General features: G+C 33.1%; 1 protein-coding gene across 1 annotated transcript in view; it reads right to left on the reverse strand.

The window, feature by feature from the left end:
* Positions 1-3,084: 3,084 nt before the first annotated feature.
* Positions 3,085-20,000, reverse strand: part of LOC111085548 — a 36,014-nt gene continuing 19,098 nt past the window's right edge. Inside the window, exons 3-6 of the mRNA XM_022384634.1 lie at positions 17,887-19,255; positions 9,601-9,750; positions 3,409-3,544; positions 3,085-3,251 (exon numbers count right to left, since the gene is read on the reverse strand). Coding sequence (XP_022240342.1) covers positions 3,085-3,251; positions 3,409-3,544; positions 9,601-9,750; positions 17,887-19,254 — 1,821 coding nt within the window. The 5' untranslated portion in view covers position 19,255. The remainder of the gene's footprint in view (positions 3,252-3,408; positions 3,545-9,600; positions 9,751-17,886; positions 19,256-20,000) is intronic.

A 20,000-nucleotide genomic window follows, 5' to 3' on the forward strand; every position in this document is an offset into this window, starting at 1 on the left:
ACAAAAGGATAGGATAAAATATCAACCATATTTATATCACGTGGAACAAAAGGATAGGATAAAATATCAACCATATTTATATCACGTGAAACAAAATAATAGGATAAAGATTGAAAAAAGTTTATAGTTTTAACTTGTACTGTAAGGTAGTTTTTGTGTGTGGATAACTGATACTCAGCTGTAAATAGCCAGTGAAATATGTTTGTTATGAACACATTGCCCCATGTCGAAATACAGGGTGGTCCTAAAGTAATAGGCCTCTGGTGCATCATAAATATAGTGTATTTTATTCTCTCAGTCAGTACAAGAGCGGTAACAAGAAAAATTTCCACGATAAAATAAATCTCTTTGAAACGACCCATTTCATTCGCGTTTGTATTCGATGCAGGCTACTCTTGGAAAGTATATTTCTACTGTATATGGGCTCAAAGCAGTGGTCTCTAACCTTTTTTGGATTGTTTTCAGATTTAGGCTTAGTCTTTAATTATATTTCCTTTTCAAGGCTGGCATCATAAACCCAGCAGAGACTTACAATAAAAGAAACTAATGGAGTATAAATATAATATTTACAATATGTTGAAATATAAAAGTATAAGGATACACTAGTAAGTGAGAAATTTCCCTTATTTGATATAACATAACTTATATCAACGATGAATGATGCATTACCACTTTTACTAGGGGATGTTAGTTTATCTCCTTCTGTTACTGTAGAAAATTCACATATTATTTTAAGTAAACATCACGTTTGGTTATTTTAATGAAACGGATTACATGTTTCGCGTATACATACATAATACTCTTTTCATGCTTCTTTCCTCCCAAATTCAAAATAAACAGGGTCTCATTTTGGGTGTCGACCTGGTGGTTGGAAAACTCTGGTCTAAAGTCCTATTACGTGTGGACCACCCTGTATATTCAATGTTAAAATTGCTTATTGAGCTCAGATATTTATGTATAATTTTGAAATAATTTCAAAGTTTAATAATTATTTGTAAACACTAGTGCGCGAATTATGTTTCAGAGAAACAAATCTTATAGGAGAGCGTATAATTTAACAAATTATGTAATTCACTCATCAAAATATGCTAAAGTGCTTTCAAAACTAATAGTGTACCATGTATAAAACTACACAAAGATACTATGGATTGCAATATACTATGGATTGTGATAACACTTCTGATGTGTCTAAAAATTAGAAATATATTTAATTAGATTTGCTGAAGTTATTCGAATAACATTTCTAAACAAACTGCCTTAAACTTAGACCTACCCAAGAACAGATAGAATATTTCTTGCCATATTATGAATACGAAGCTATTTAGCGAAATTCCTTGATACCGTTTTTCTTCAATTATATGCTTAGATTAGGCCTTTCCTAGCCACATATAAGCAAAGTAATTTTTAATCAGCAACTTCGTTGGTTTTCGACTAATGACCTTCCATAATCTATAATTGGATATAGCTAAAAGTATAACTCATGTAAAGAGAGTAGGCCTTTAGCCGAAAGAAATAAAATACATTAAATACGAATTTTAAAAAAGTATGCGTTATACTGACATTAGATATAATATGGATTTGTTCATAAGAAACAAAATTCACATGATAACATGATGAAATACATAAAATATATATTGATCCAGTATTTTACTGAGCTAAATTAAATGATTGTCAATAATAACAAACTACGATAAGTTATGTTTTTATTCAGTTGCAAGTATGGTTAGCTTTTGGGAAATGCACATTATGCCCAAAATTAAAATCTCTAATTTTATGTGTTTAGTTATGGCAGTACTTGAATCACGAACATTCATATCATTCAATTCAGTTGTATTTTGCATGAAGTAGGTATTAGTTTTGTTCAACTTGGATATCGATTTTGAGCAATAACTGAAAATACTGAAACGAAGTTTGCTTGAATATTAACACGTAATTCTTAAGACTAAACGTGGAAACTTAATACACATTTCTTAAGATTAAACATGGAAACGGAGCTTTTCAGTATTTGAAGCTGACAGAAAGGCTATTACCAAAATATATTGAAGTTTTATTTTAAACACTCTCACATAAATACTGTTTTAGTTTTTTTATTGTGTCGAAGGAAACGTTACCAAAATGCTATTTTAATTAATAACAAATATGTTGGGAGATTTTACATAACCAGACAGATTTATGTTCTTTTACAGTTGTAAAAAAATCAATCACATGCTTGTGAGCAAGGCAAACCAAACAGTGGATGAAAAAATTAAATATATCACAGAAATATCACCCGAAGCGAAAGTCATCCTGTATTCAAATTGGACAAACTTCGTTGTGAGCAGCACGTTTCATGAGTTTAGTCACTTTCTGAAAATGGATGTCATACCCTCACAAACTGACTAACAAGGAATGTGTGAGCAGTAACGTGAAAGCAGCTTATCTATTATTGCGCCAACAATTCAGCCAAATAGATTTAACCAAGAAATTAATTTGCTCGTTCATTTTTATCATAAGAAGAATAACTTTTTTTCTGCCTTATTACATGCTTTTCTAGTCCAATTCTCTATACTACCTTTGGACTTGTTGTAATCTTTAATCCATTTTTGATTATTTATTTTAAAGATTTAAGACTTCCTCTTTTGTAAAGGCACGAAGATAAAGTTAACTACTATCTCTTTAAAGTGCAAATTAGCCCTACAATTGGCTATAAACTCTAAATGTTCAATGTCCTCAATAACTGTTGACTTCTAAACAGCTTGGAGGTTCTTGTCGTTAGTGAAAGAAAAATCTCATGAAAATGTATTTATGTTGAATATGTTTTTCTGTATTGGAAAACCTTCTTTCCTAATAACTATAATATTTTTTGTTACTGTATTAGATTTTTATTACTTTTCAAGAGATTTATCTTTCATATTGAAAGAAAATCAAATTCAACACATCTCTGAAAACATGCCTTCTTTAGAAGCTATCTTATAACTTTGACAAAAATTGCTTATGTCTACTAAAAATAAAAAATCGTTGCTTATATGAACCTTAAAGTAACGCTACTTGCTTTAAAGATTTATTTTACAAATCCTCAGAAGTCCTAAATGAACTTCATTTGTCCTATTTTTCCTTATTTTTGACAGGCGGGAAGACGTTTTGATGGAAATGACCAATCACATTGCCGGCAGGTCTGTAGTTTGCAACCACTACAATTTTTCCAGATCGAGTTCTTGCCTTTCCAATTCCGAACTCCTGTGTATTTCTCCAAATCATTTGTGTAAAGTGACCTGCATAAATAAAAGATTAATTCATATGTCTAGAAATAGAAAACTCATAAAACTTTACAGTATTAGTCCTGTCTAACAGAAAATAAAGAAAGATAAGATAAAAGACGTTCCATCTAATCAGATAAATTGCATTTCGCTATAGAATATACATACTTACCGGCTTTAACATGTAGCAGCGATGGCTTTTGATAAAAATCATAGAACTTGATTTCTTGGTACCAATACCTAGCCACCTGGTCTCCTAAAAAAAGAAAATTATGTGAACTGTATTTGTAAAATATCAAGTTGATTATCTAATAGAAAAATAAAAGAATGAACAATTAAATTTTTCCCGCATGTATAATTTTAAAAAAATGTGCAAAGGGCAGTGGCAAAAACCATCCACGTGCCCCAGGCGACAGTGCACAACATAATAAAAAATGATCTCTCTCTAGAAAAGTGACACAAGTCACATGTACAAAAGTTGATATCACAAGACATCCATTCAACTGTCATATGCCTCAAGCAGTTGGAGAATGAAATGTGTATTCATAATATTCCATATCAAAACATATTGTCAAGTCGGCAGATGCAGCATCTATGGAAATATGTGTATTTGGACCCGACTGTTGAGATGAACCATCATCCTCCTACACAAGAGAGACTAAAAAGTAACAGAGAGTAAGAATGTGCTTTGGATCTAACAGCCTTATGATTGAGACGCTTACACTATTTTGAAACTATTAGGCATAACTATTTTTATGATGGATGGGTACAAACTTCATTGTTAACTTACCCATGCATTGTATCAAAACAAAAATCAAATGACATAGAGCATTTGTTATGCCAACTTTACTACTGAACCTGATCTTACAGGTGCAAATTTCAACTAACAAAAATGGTTTTATACAAAATGTATAATTTATTTACTAAGTGTTAAATTATTATAACCAGAATATGACATTTGACAGAACTAAACTTTACTTGTTAAATAACTAACAGCGTAAGCAGTCTAATAATTGACTTTGTTGAACTGACAACTCACTTTACCATATTACCAATTTTATATTCATATCTTTTTATAATGAAAAAGAAAATATGTTCAATGAACAATTATATTAAACACATTTTGAAGAGGTTGTGCAGGTTATATTGGAATGATTTTAAAGTCTCATCACTTTGTTACAGTCCATTCATGCTCTATATTTCCACTCTCCCACATATATAGGCATTAGGTTAGTTTCTGGTTTTTCATTAAGCATATCGTTTTCTGTTACTTACCACATTTGTACCATTACCATTTCAGGGTTGTTGTTTTTTAAACAACAATGTTATGCTTGAGTAATATGTGTGTTTTACATTGTTTCAGCTGTGTATTCGAGCTCAAGATTGGGCAAACCATCTTGCTCATACAAACACCATTTGCCATAAAAATGACATGAACATTGGGGAAAACCTCTTCAGCAAATGCCTTGGTATTTCTGACCCTGATCCTAAAGGTACCTTATTTACTTACCAATTTGACTAAATGTTACCTTAGTTTTGAATTATTTTATTGGCCTTAAAAGTTATGCATTTTTTGTATTTTATATATTAAAATCAAGGTAGACAAAAGTAATCTATTTAGCTTTTACTAATCAACCAGGAAATTAACAGTTGTCTCCGTGTTTGTGAAGAATGTTTGAACATTCAAACTTTTCTGGTAGTTTGTACTTCCCTTCAACCAGTAAGTGAAATGGTCCCACAGTATGAAAACAGTATTGTATACAAACAATAGCCAAAGTAGCTGAGTGTAAATTATATAGCTATCTTTCACTTATTTAAAGTATACAATGACTTTAAAGGGTTCAAGTACATTGTACATTCCCTTCACAACGTAAAATCAACTTCCTTAAATATATTCTATATCTAGGACAATTGTTAATTTTTTAATGATAACGTAAAGAAATCAAGCTGTTTTTCATACTTCTGTTGTTTGGTCAGTGCTGTGACATGCTAGAACAGACAAAGTAAAATTAATCTAATATATTAATATTTCTACTCATTTTTATTTTACTGTTTTCAATTTCTCCAAAAGTTTGCTTCAGCTTTTAATGACCACTACTGAATAAAATTCAAAGTGGTTGGTCTCCACATGAGCTGCATGATAAGATCACCACCTGAATATCTGTGAAAGGCTGAGCAGTGATAAAATTAAAGCTTCTATATCAAAATCAGTGCAACTCTACTGGCATGATATTGATTTTTTCCCTAGTAAGGTGAAAATGACAACCTTGGAAAGTCTTCATCAACATTCAGAGAGTGCGAAGCTGTTAGAAAATAAAATATCGTATGGTGTAGCTAAGAAAAGCAAAAGTTATTCTACCTTTTATATGACAGCTGACCTGCACACGTTCCTGGAATTTTAGTCTAGTGCTCAACTCGACTCTACTTGGCTCTCTATAACACTGATCACGGTATCTAGTTTACAGACCACTTGTTTGAGTAAGTGTCTATGACCTTCCCATTATAGACCCGAATAAACAAAATACAAGCACTGCCTGCCATTCAGTCACAAATAGTATTGTTATTGACACTGTTTATTTGTGGTATGTTGAGTTCCGCAATCAGGAGTAGAGCTTGATTTATGGCTTCTCTTTCCATCTTTGTGCTGCTTGTAAGAAGCTTTACTGCTCCATCAATCTTATGCATAGTGCTATTGTTTCATCTGGTTGGAATACGAAGGTTGGCTATATCCATGGTTGAGAAGGTGGTTATGGTAATACTTGAGACAGACCATTGATGGTGATTCAGTCTGAATGTCAGCTTACATGCTTTATAGTGTATCTTCTGTTAATGCAGCTATGACCCATCTTAAACATGATACGCGAATGCATGTTCTTTGCATTATTTAAGAAAGAAAGTGCAGCTGAACTGTGTTTCAGACATCTTCCAGATCTAATTCTAATGATAAGATATGATCAGTTTCATACTCTTCCTATTCAGCAACATTGATCAAAGTTTCTCTTTCTTCATGATAACAATCTAACGATGATGTTAGTAGTGGTGCAATCTGATAGACAAGCCTTCTAGTTACAACATTCATTTACAACCTCTTTTGGAATCTTGCCAATGATGTTTTGTAGGACAATGGTTCAATAACTTTAAAATGAGAGTGATCCTTTGTGGGTTTGGGTAAGGATTTGGTATCAGTCCATATATCAAGGATACTACCTGTTGCCCTGCTATATGTTACTTTGACAATTACTTCAACAGGTTGGCTTCTCTAAGTTTCTCAAAAGTGGAGATTCTTAACAATATAAACTTAGAGATTCATCCTTAGGTGCGTTTGTGGCTCTGTGTATCTCCCCCAAATTAAAATGACTTTCATATTCACCTGTAGTAATTGCTTGGATAGGGACTGCTTAGCTTGAAACTCTCTTGCATATCACCTTAGTCACATTAATGTATCTGCATATGAAGACCTTGCCTTGGCCTTCATTTGTATGGTGTGGGGTACATTCATTATTATAAATGATTGGTGTTACCATGTTTTGGGTTCCTGTATCAGATATAAGCTTGTGAAAGTGACCAAGTGAAGTGTGTGTGAGACTGACCTTGCTGCCTAGATCATTTCACTTCATGTTTCGTGCTTTTGAAGCTAAACACCCGTAAAGAGCTCAGGCTCTATTTTATGCAGATCTTGCCTCCCCTGCCTGGGCAGGGTCATATCCTATCCACGTGAACTCAGCTTAGAATTGACTGCATGCTTTCCAGTGTATTATGGTGTATTCTTCATGGATGTGTCATTTACCAGCTCGGTGTTTAGACTTTGGATCTTTATTTTTCTCCTTCTTTTGCTGGTCAGTTGAAGCCCCTCACTGAGTGCACGAGCTCTTTTTCTGCCATGGAGACTCATATAGGTGCTATTTTTTTAATGTATCGTTGTTTTTAAAAATATATTAACTACTCAATGTTCAGAACCCGATTTCTAGCAATATAAGTCCCCAGACATATCTCTGTGCCACTGAGGGGCATTTTGATGGGAATAACCGTAACAGTTTTATGAGAGAAAAATATCTTAGAGTTCTGGTTGATCAACCTCTTAAACTATCCAAGCAATGTGCTGTTACTAGTAGCAGGACAAACAGGATTTTAGGTTGTATATGCAAAAATACTGAATACAAGTTTAAAAAAATTTTAATAATGTTGGTCATTGTTTAGGCCACATTTGGAATACTGTGTTCAGTCTTGGGCTTCTTACCTTAAAAAGAACATTAAATTGCTGAAAAGAGTTCAGAAGAGAGCTACTAGGATGGTACCCTGGATAGAACAGTTATCATTCGAGAAGAAGTTAATATTTCTGAACTTGTTTTCTTTCGTAAAAAGAAGAGTTAATGGGGTGATTCAGGTGTTTAAGATTGTTAATGGTACTGATAGGTTTAATGCACCACCCTTTTTTCATATTTAATGGTGAGAATGGTAATACTAGGAAACACTAATATAAACTTTTGTAGGGTAGGAGTCAGCTTCAGCTAAAACAGCTATATCTTTCTAACATGGTGGTTAGTCACTGGAACGGTTACTTTCGTATGTGGTGGATGCAGTTACTTTAAGGGAGTTTAATGGAGAGCTTGATATATATCTGAATGATAAGGGTTGGTTTTCAGCTTTTCTGGTTTAAATTAATTTAGTGGATAGGACAGCCTAGATGGACCAAATAGTCCATTGTTGTACTTTAATGTTATGTTATTATAGAAGAGTCATAGACCTAGTTTAAACGAACATTAAGCCTCGATGGTCGTAATGTGAAAATTACAATACGTAATCTTTCATAAGGGCTTGCAGTCAATATCCCCCTTTCTCTCCCTTTTTTGAATGTAAAATTAAGAACACTAGGTAATGACTGCTGCCTCCGTTAAATGATAAGTAGTAAATTAGTTATCTTTAACAAAATATCAGTTCTCTCTCTTAACTAGTTCCCCGGATGTGTCAACAGTAATATTACTGACTTACAATGCTACAATCCGGGGTTCGATTCTCTGTGGTAGACAGAGTACAGGTAGCCCATTGTGTAGCTTGCACTGAGAAAACAACAACAATGTTTAACTAAATTCACAAATACTTGATCTACTCATTTTCAAAAACGACATAAGTAGAAGGTGTTTTTAATAAAATCACTAGATATATTTAAATTTTGGCTTATTAAGCTCAGTAACTATATTTTAATTTTAGCTTATTAAGATCATTAGATATATTTTGCCAGCTTTATATTTTAACGCTACTGGTCTTGTGACACACTGTGTAGTTTTGCAATGAAGCCAAAATTAATCTATTATTATTTTTTTTGTTCATTTATTTCCACGTGCTATACTTTCCAATAATTTATAGCTAAATTCTATTTCACACAACGTTTTTACACAGATGTTAAAAAGTATGAGCTGTGTTATGCTAGAAATTTTCATCTAAACGCCACTAAGTATGATGTTTTTTCGTACATGTGCCTCAATCGTCCCTAATTTTGAACTCATAGATTAGAGGGAAGACAGCTAATTAACAGTAACCACCGTTAACTCTTGAAATACTCTTCTCTGACCGAATAGTGGGATTTAACCATCGTCCTTATAATACACCCACCGTTCCAATGTCCTGAGCGCAATTATTATTATTAATTGTTTGGCGGTAACTGGACGTGAATAATAGACCCATAGATACATAGTCCGAAATGCTAACTATCTATTGGGCCACACTCGGCCAGACTTAACGTAGGGTATTAAGATAATGATGTAATAATATTTTACGTCAAAATAAAGCTCAGATTAGGATAATAATAATACAATTTGAAACTGATATATTTCAAATGGCTTTCTGATTATGGAAGAGATGAGTGTTTATCTAACTTAATGTTTCTAATAATAACACGGGTTAGTTAGTTATATATAATACACTTACCATTGTATTAAAAGTGAAAATATTCGGATCTTTCAATTATTATTTAAAACCTTTCACCCAGTCTTGTTTTTTCTTCAAAAACTGGGTTGTAGATTGATACAAGAGATGCAGATAATAACTATAAACGATGTTATAGGGCTATTGCATTTCTTTACATTCGCCAAGGATGTTAAGTGGCCGTTAAGGCTTGAAACTATCATCGAATCATTTGCATCGAAGCTTGACTTGTCTGTTTATTCTTTGAATCACTTTATCTTTTGGGAAGTTCAGCTAAACATGGCTTAAAGGCCTTTATGCTTTTTTCTTTTTATTCGACTGTGCTTGTTTAAGATATAGTGATATGAAAGAAAATATTATAGTATATTAATAATATATTTCTTAATTTCACATTATTCTGATAGATAAGTAACATGATAAGCTAAAAAGGGTTTTACGTCACCTGGTGGGACAAAACAAGAAGAGGTGAACCATGAAAATCTCGGAAAATGTTGTGCCATTGTAGACAGCTCGTAACGAATTCACTTTGGCTATACCAAGTAGTTATGTCCTCATCATGATAATATAGATTTAATGGACGACTCAGAGACACCTGCTAGTAAAGAAAGTCACTTTGTCATTATTATTTTTTGGCCTAAGAAACTTAGAATTTAAATCTTATTAAAATGCATATTCAAACACTCTGGTTATTAGGTGTCCAGATTTTACAAAAGATCGCAAAGTACATAAATAATGTAAGCATTACACTGAAATTTATTAAAACATAGTAATTTGTGAAATAATTATTTTCATGCACTTTGATAAACTTACTCAAAATAAGTTATATATTCAATTTTAAATCAAATTTAATTTTAATCTACTTCTATGATCAACTTATAAAGATATAATGATATAGACGTTTTACTAACTGATTTTTAAAAACATCTCAAACGACGTACGCAATCAAAATAAGTTGTTGACGTACAACACAGAGGTTTTCTGGTTTTCTTGCCTAACTATGATTGATTGAAAAATGTATTATAATAAATAACATCAATAAACCATCTCTCGCTAAAACAGCTTGAAAATAATTTTGAAAATGAAAAAAGAATTATCACTCAGTCTTATTTTCCACAATCCTATGATGAATAAGTCTATTTTACTAAATGGCTGCTCGAGAACTGAGATTCCCACAAAAAGATGCATTCCATTAATCTTATTTGAAAATCAATCACAGTGCATACAATATATATATATATCAACAATTACGAAATTTCTTGTACAAGAACATCGTTTTTTTTTACAACAAACGAACATAGGACTGTCTTTGAAGGCTAAATTTTATCATCAGTGTTCTAGAAAAGTGTATTTCTGAGAAGCAACGAAATAATAGTAACCCCCTCCACTCCCGACTGTGCCTTAAATGTTAAGGCAGCACTTTTAAGTCTGTCAAATATAAAAGACTGTTTAGTGTAGATAGTATTATTAATTAATTTATTTTGTGTTTCTAATTCATTGATGTCGAGGCTATGGAGATTTCTAGAAGGCCTAAGTGATAGACGTATAAGTAACTGCGACCAGACGAGCGAAAATAGAGTAAAAGTAAAGTCACATGAAAGAGAAGTTTGGTCAGAGAAAAGTTAGAAAACGTAAAGTTAACAATCGTGGGAGTGAATGGCCTAACTGGTGTTATGTTACAGTGAGATTAACAGTTTAAAAGTGATAAGGAGAATAACTTGTCTCGTCAAAGGGTGTTCTAAACTAATTGAACCCGCCTGTGTAGACTATGACAGACGATTATTGAAAGTACGAAGAGCAGACGATTATTGGAAGTACGAAAATCAGATGATTATTATAAGTTCAGGACACAACCGCGGTAACTCTCGCTACAGAGCAAGTTAATTATACACGGATATTATTGCAAAAAATAGAGAAATAGTTTAGTTTGTAAACTGAATTCTAAAGCAAATGAATTGACCTAAGTGGACTTTTCACATGAAGAAAGAAGCTGTATTGTGTGTAAGATACAACTATAATCTCCATAGTGTAAATACTTTTGTACCTACCTTTCACTTGTTTCGAACATATATATATTATTTTAAAAACAGTGGCCTGCATGGTGTTCGTTCATTATCGAATTTATCGCCGACAAGTCAGAGACACCCACTGTAGAAGAATCCTTAGCCAAACACACCCACCTATTTACATTACTATATATACTACTAAAAAGTAGTTTCTGACAAAGTCTAATAATTACGAGCAATTTGTAGTTTAAATTTTAATGTAATTTTAAAGGAATGTAATGGGTTAATAACAAATACCAGTTAACATATAATATAGCTCTAAAAGTCTTAAATATCTCAGGATAGGCCTGAATGATTATAATTAAGTGAACATATTATTTAAAAAAAATTGTAAATGTAGTATAAGGGAACAAAAATCTAAAACTAAATGTTTTCAGCTATCGAAACGATGTTGAATATATATATATATATATATACCTGCACATATAAGAAGTTTTATTTCAATTGTACCTGCAGATATAAATGTTTGATTTTGATCTTGTTTTTTACAGTTGACAACACTTATATTATTGTCGGTTGTTGTTCATTTAGCTTTTAAATTGTAGCCTATCTGTGTCATTTATAGTTTTGGATTTGTTTTCACCTTTGCTTGTACAAGTTACACATTGTAGCATCAACACGTGGTGATTCAAAAGACATAAAATTAAATACTTAAAAGTATGTAGTTTATATGTAAAGTTCTTAAGCTGAAACTGTGCTCTGATAAGTGATAGTGCTGTGGTAAGTGCTGGTATCTATGAAACCTATTCCCATGGCCAATAAATAAGGCTAAGATACATAATTAGCTCCCACAACTGGAACGTCACAAAATGAAAATATTAATAGTAAGATAGATGAACTTTGCACAAGAAGTGATTTAAATGTACGAGAAATTAAAACGAAATAGAAGTAGTATAGGCTGTACAGACCTCAAAATCTGAACCGAGTAAGAACTTATATCATTAAAATAAACAATAAGAACACAAAAATATGGCATAATACGTAACCTAAGCATTCAGCCAAAGGTGCCACAAACGTCAGTCGACCCTGGCCATAGTAATTTTAAAAACATTGCCACTTATATGAAATCTATCTTTTACATACACGGAATACTATGTGTGAAACCGTCCTTGCTAAGCTATTTGCAATTTTCCCTTTGATATTGAAGATAAAAAGTACAAAATATTTATCAGAGAACTCAGATCTGCAAACAAAGGGCTTATTTTCCCAAGACAAACAACAAGTGAACTGCGTATATTGTGAACCTTGTTAGCGTACCATCCATCGTGATTCAAGTGGATGCCCGAGTGGAAGGTCTTAGACAGAAGGTACAGGATCTTGAGTGTTCCAGAAGGCATATTGCAACATGTGTGCTCTTAGGCCATTTGAGACGACGTGAAAGAGAAATTGATCTTTTGGAAGTATATTCTTCTATGACTAATGAAAATAACTTTTTATCTTGGCAATAAATGTCACGGCTTTCTTAGGAAATTGTGAAAAATTGGTGAAGGGAGAAATGGTAGAGTTATTATAAGTGGGGCTTATAGCTGAACTTGATTCCATAATAAAGTGACTCACTCGCATGTTCAATGGAAAATTGAAATGCCTAAGTCGTACTGTAAAATTATACAGCGCTTTTAAAGTTCTTAGAAAGTGACTTATGTTTACCATTTTACTACATTTTAAATGGATGCGACTAATTACATTTCTAAAGTTGATCGATGAAGCAAAATGATCCATTGTTTTAAAATCACAAAGACACAGTGATAGACGTGAGAAAATTAATTTTATTAACAATCTTCTTGATTTTTCACCAAATAAAAGAAGAGACCATTACTGGGATTGAAACAGAAATCCAAAATCTTAATGAAAAACAAATTTCCCATTTGCTCTTATCGAATTGCTATGGTCAAGGATACGACGGCGCTGCAACCATGAGTGGAGTAACGTAGGTGTACAATAAAGGATTAAGGAGATGTTGTGTTCTGTATATGTTTTAGATTATCCCAGAAGCATCACAGAAAAGGAGTGTTTTTTACGATGCTTTGGGAAATTTTGTTGTTTGGCTAAGATATCAAGTGATGGGACCTGCTTTATTTACAAACGATCAAATGGTTAGCTGGAACCAACTCATTTGATATGTCGACTTTCTTGATGGTTGTATTGTTATGCTTTGTGAAAATTAAAATATCTTAACTAAAATTATTCTTGAAAGAAAGGAGAACTATGAACGTGACAAAGCAATTAATTTGAAAAAAAAACAGAACGAAATGTGATCTCAGAATTTTAGTTAGGTTCTAGCAAAGATCTGAGATTTTAGTTAGGTTCTAGCAAAGATCTGAGATTTTAGTTAGGTTTTAACAAAGATCTGAGATTTTAATTAGGTACTAACAAAGATCTGAGATTTTAGTTAGGTTCTAGCAAAGATCTGAGATTTTAGTTAGGTTCTAGCAAAGATCTGAGATTTTAGCTAGGTTCTAGCAAAGATCTGAGATTTTAGTTAGGTTCTAACAAAGATCTGAGATTTTAATTAGCTACTAACAAAGATCTGAGATTTTAGTTAGGTTCTAGCAAAGATCTGATATTTTAGTTAGGTTCTAACAAAGATCCGAATGCAGTTAATATGGCTTTTAAACTTTTTAATGTAAAAACATGTCCCTAAGAGATGCTAATTGGATTACACACTAGTTTAATGAAGTCAAGAAAGACGGTGACACTTTCGCTCCAAAGTAAGACACCGAACCAACGTTCAAAGAGAAGCTTGTTGGTCAAACAAAATGCAGTTTTAATTACATATCTGACGAACAGAGGTTGATGGGTCTAGAATAAAGCCCTAGAACTATATTATGTAATTCAACCTTAAGCATTGTTATTGTAGATCTTGATTCAAGATTTCGAGGAATAAGAAGAATTCCACACGAATTCGTTATATTGAGCTAGCTGATCTAAGCAGGTTGATAACAAAGAATTAGTTAGGGCAGTATTTGTGTAAGATCTAATTCCAATCTTTTTATTGCAGCTGGTGTCTCTTTGAGATCAGTTTTACACCAGAACATTTGAGAGGGAACTTCGGTTATGGATTTTTGTTTGTTTATAGTTAAGCACAAAGAAACGCAATGGACTACCTGTGCTGAGCCCACCATGAGTATTGAAATCCAGTTTGTAGTGTTATAAGTCCGCAGACGTACTGCTGAGCCACTGGACGCTGTTATGGACTTTGTTCTTTCATTATTAATCGAGTACTGGAAAATATTTCCATTTCTTTACTAATGTGTGTGCTGTTTATTTCTTATCCTAATGCTGTGTAGTCTTCACAAATCTGGAGAGAAATTAACTGTGCTAAGAAATATTTGAATGACTTTGGTCGTAGTGCAATAAATCTGCATATTCTAGTAAAATAAAAGTTGATACAATGGTATTGGATTTGGGGGATCTTATAATTTGGTGAGTGTCCTAAAATTACAATACTATAATTCAGATATGCATGTATTCGGGGGGGGGGGGGCTCGTGGGCCTCAAACTACACAATGGGCTATCGAAACCCGGTGAGCCTCGGGATGTCTCTTCCCTGTTATTTATATTTCAAGCTACTGTATTGTATAATTAGAAACAACGTACATTTTACAATAGTTTAATACTGACAAAAAGGATGTGGGTTGTCTTCTAACGTTTGAATAATACCATAATTATTAATCACCAGGAGTCACCGAAGTGCCAATTTTATCGTTTTCTAAAGAAAAATCTTCTTTAAAAAAATGTGAAAGTGCCCAACTAATGTGTGCGTGAAATTCTATAGTCTATGAAATAAAAAAATTAGTTTGGGTTGTGAATATTTTATACATTGTTGAGCTTCTGTTTCTTTAAGGAAAAATATTTAGAAGATGCTGCAAAAGACAAATATTGATAATTCAATTGCAAAGCTGGTTAAAATAAGTTTTAGGTTTAGGGATTATAGCGTCATTTCCCCAAACACTCTGTATAATTTTTTTTCGAGAAACATTGTTTAATGACAGTTCTCATAACACTCTCGAATGTTGCATTTTACGAATGAATTTACTTAGTCTCAAGAGAGTTCTATTAAGAATTTATATTACTTATGTAATAAAATATTTAGTACGATAACGTGCTATATACTTTGCAATCAAGGCTTTACAGTGGATTTATATTAGGATTATTTAACTTCTGAGAAATAGAATTAAAACTGAGTGTCTCTCGACTGAAGCACTAATCGATCTTGAAAATGAGCCTGAAGAAATGAACCTATTGCAAAATAGAAATATACACAATTCTCGCCCAAAACAAGCTCGCACAGAGTTATATTTCATTATGTTTTATAGGTCTGAGTAAATTGAAAGTTTAAACTTGGACAATTTGTTTCAATTTTAAATGTTGATTTTATAGTGTGGCTACTATTATCAATGATAATTATATATGTTCCATGTACCACTTAAAAAACTCAGAGGAAATACGTGTAATGACCAAATACATTTAAAAGGCCCAATAGTCTTTAGGGTTAATACATTTGTCAAAGATATGTATAATGAAGCTAGCAAAAACGTATTTTAAAATTTCATAACATGACTCAGAAAGGCCATCTACACCTTAAAATATAGAGAAACCTTAAAATTAATGTAGGAAAAATGTGGCCAATAGTCCTTAGGGTTAATACATTTGTTAAAGGTATGCATAATGAAGCTAGCAAAAACGTATCTTAAAATTTCATAACATGTCTCAGAAAGGCCATTTACTCCTTAAAATATAGAGAAACTTTAAAATTAATGTAGGGAAAATGTGGCCAATGTTTCCATAGCTGGTTTATTTGGTATTCTTATCACGAACTCAACATTTTAAAAAGTTATAAATCTAAATATCGCTGTATGTGAAGATTTTCAAATGTGGTGGTAAACACCTGATACAAAATGATACTTCAAAACGTTTGTACAGCCTGTTTTTGAATCAACTGTGAAGAGCAAATTGACATGAAATTGGTTTCTAAAAATACGAAATGTATTTTGTTCTTATTGATTTGATATATGCAAATCTCTGTCTAAAAGACGCGTGCGACTGTTACAGAAAGGAAGAAATGACTGGTATAAACAGATATGCACCCAGAAAAAAACATAATGACTGGTATAAGCAGATTTGTACCCAGAAAAAACATAATGACTGGTATAAACAGATGAGTACTCAGAAAGAATGCAATGTCAAGTGTAAGCAGACGTGTACGCAAAAAGTAGGAAATGACTGGTAAGAATAGATGTGTGTCTAAAAAGAACGAAATGACTAGTATAAACAGGTGTATAACTAGAAAGGAAGAAATGACCGGTATAAACAGATGTGTATCCAGAAAGGAAGAAATGACTAGTATAAACAGGTGTATAACTAGAAAGGAAGAAATGACCGGTATAAACAGATGTGTATCCAGAAAGGAAGAAATGACTAGTATAAACAGGTGTATAACTAGAAAGGAAGAAATGACTAGTATAAACAGGTGTATAACTAGAAAGGAAGAAATGACCGGTATAAACAGATGTGTATCCAGAAAGAACAAGATAAACGGTGTAAGCAGGTGTCTAACCAGAAAGGACTCAGTCACCAGTATAAACAGATGTGTACCTAAAAAGGACGAAATGGCTGGTACAAACAGATAGTTCTAAAATAATGGTTAGAGACGGCTTGAATGAGTAACGAAGAAAAACTTTAATGTAAGTTTAACATAACAGCACATGTACAACGTTTCGACAAGGTTTTGTCATCATCATCATCAGTTCAGTTTTAATCCTAGAATGTGTTCCTGTTTGTCTCATTGTTCTGTGGTTACTAAAATAACTTCAGTTACTTTTTTGTTGTAATTCTGTCTAAAATAAACTGTTAATAGCCTGCATTGATATACGTTCCAATTTTTAGATTTGCTAATTGTAATCAACAATTTCCAATATTGTCATTAAACGATTAGAATAAAACTTTCATTCACGTACAGACTAGACGTTTAAGTGAGTAACTTGAGCTTCCTTGGTTTATTCGAGGCCTCAGTATGTGAATAATCAAACTCTCTTTTATGATAGAGCTGTGTTTAACATTGGCCTTTGTTACAACTTTGAAATGATTTGAATGTACAACAACTTTTCCAAATATTAAGAACATCTACATTATTTTTTCTTGTGCTCAGCTATCATTAAGCACGAACTTTGCAACCTGGTTGGAACCTTGAATCCACAAAAAAACTATACAGAAATTTACAAGAAAATGAATGTTTCCCCACAAAGAGAAGGCGTGTTCTGTTTAGCCGAGAATAAATAAACGGTTGAGCTAAATGTTTTATTTTAAAATCGTCGCGCAAAATTACGCAAGCACTGCCTGCGCTTAGCTGTTCCTAATTTTAAACAGACTAGAGGGAAGGCAGCTGGTTTTTGGTCTAATAGACTAGAGGGAAAGCATCTGATGAACAGCACTTATTGCCAACTCCTGTAAGATTAGATAGTGGGAACTGACCCTCACTCTTTTAACGCACCCACAGCGCCAAAATGCGGAGAGGCATTTTAGCGGCAACCTGACACAAATTATAAAAAATTGATCTATAATCTCGGAATACTTTTCACTAGGCCACACCCGGTACAAGAATGTACAGAGATGGTAAAAATAGAAAATAATATAAAAACAGTGGAGATAAAGAGGATTATACTTGCCTTATTAAGTCTTTCAATAGAATTCGCTTTCCAAGGAGGTGTTGAATATAACACTGGAAAATATTTGCTGGGTAGCTCTTTAAAACTGTGTCGTTTATCACTTTTAGACGACCCACGATACTTAAAGGGTGATTGTGAATGCTTGCAACAGTCTGATGACGTAAATGATGAAACGTCATGTGAATGAAAAAAGTGTGTTGAAGACTTATTGTACAAAAACTTTATTGTCGATGGTAATGCACGAGACTTTATAGAAGAATGATGGCACATGCTAAGTAAGTTTTTGGGGGAACGAGGGCACAGTTCCTGAGTTTGCAAAGAGTACTGATGCAACTTTTGCGTTTTTATCGGAGAACTTTCAAACAAATTATGCTTTTTTAATATGTGTTTTGGTGAGTTGATTGGCGAGTATTCGCTACAGTCGAAAGAAATCCGAACTTTTGACCGTGAATTTCCACTTGAACTTTCACGCGGAGAACACTCTATTGTCTGTTGAGCTTTATTTAGAGAATGCCCAATTGTTTCTTGATGTCTGTATAAATAGCGCTTTGTTTTCTGTTGGTTTTTACTCGGAGAATTATCAAGAATCTGTTGGTATTTAGGTGGAGATTGTTCAAGTGTATGTTGAGTTTTAATCGGTACTTGTCCTTCAGGCAGATGATTTTTAAATAGGTGAAATCTTGTTTTCTCCTGTGATTTATAACTTAGTTGTTCTGTTATCTGTTGCGTATTACAGAGACCGTATCTTGATGTCTGTTGAACCTCCCATAGGGAATGCTCTCCTGACTGCTTATACTTTTGTGGAGAATTTTCGCTATTCTGTCGACCTTTGCATGGGGATTGTCCTGGAGAATGTTTTCTTCCGAATAGTTTTGGCGATCCTCGACACAGAATGTGCCATGATGACTGCTTATCTTTCCGTGGGGAATACTCTCCTGGTTGCTTATACTTTTGTGGAGAATTTTCTTCACTCTGTCGACCTTTACATGGGGATTGTCCTGGGGAATTTTTTGTTCCGAACAATTTTGATGACTTTGGACACAGAACATGCTCTGATGACTGTTGTTCTTTATAGGGGGAATACTTTCGTGGCAGCTTAAACTTTTGTGGAGAATTTTCTTCACTCTGTCGACCTTTACATGGGGATTTTCTTGGGGAATTTTTTGTTCCGAACAATTTTGATGATTTTGGACACAGAACATGCTCTGATGACTGTTGATCTTTATAGGGGGAATAATTTCTTGATTGTACATGTTTTTCTTGACCTTTACACGGAGATTGTCTTGGTGAATTATGTGATTTAATATTTTTTGATGCCTTTCGGGGTGACGTACGTAACTCTCGTAACTTTCCCACCACGTAATCCATTCTGAAATGATTCGTAGTCTTAATTAACAATTAAAAAAGAAGAACCTGAATATGTCAATTAAATACGAAACTTACGGTAATACGCATATCACTTTAGTTCATATATTCTAAAAAAAAAAATTTTATTTGAGGAATCGTTTAACTTTGAGCTACTTTTCTTTATCAAGCTCTTAGAATTTGCTAACAATGTTAATATTACAAACTTTACCGTTACTAATGTTCATTTATTTAGAAACAATTCAGACACTGAGCTTTTGCGTTTGTTACAACCAACAAACTATTGTTTATACCCCTAATTATTAAGAGGTTATCATAAGTGAATCTGCTACTTTAGTAAGTTTTAAAAAATACTCCTAAATGACAAAAACACTTTGTGGAGAAGGAAGAGTTTCCTGTTTGATATTGGTACATATTTCTACTGCGGTACATATTGATATTGGTACATATTTCTACTGCGGTACATATTGATATTGGTACATATTTCTACTGCGGTACATATTGATATTGGTACATATTTCTACTGCGGTACCTTCTTACAAACTAACACATGTCTACACCTAATGCTGAAACACGCCTAATCGAGACGTCTGTGGCCATTGAAGGTGATTTTTTTAAAAATATATATAAAATAATTTGACTATATATTGACAATTTTTAACATGATGTCCAGTACAAGTAGCCCTCCTCAGTGGCACAGCGGTATGTTTGCGGACTTACGACGCTAGAATCCGCGTTTCGATACCCGT

The sequence above is a fragment of the Limulus polyphemus genome, unplaced genomic scaffold, assembly GCF_000517525.1.
Source record: "Limulus polyphemus unplaced genomic scaffold, Limulus_polyphemus-2.1.2 Scaffold461, whole genome shotgun sequence".
In the NCBI taxonomy this organism is placed as follows: Eukaryota; Metazoa; Arthropoda; class Merostomata; order Xiphosura; family Limulidae; genus Limulus; species Limulus polyphemus.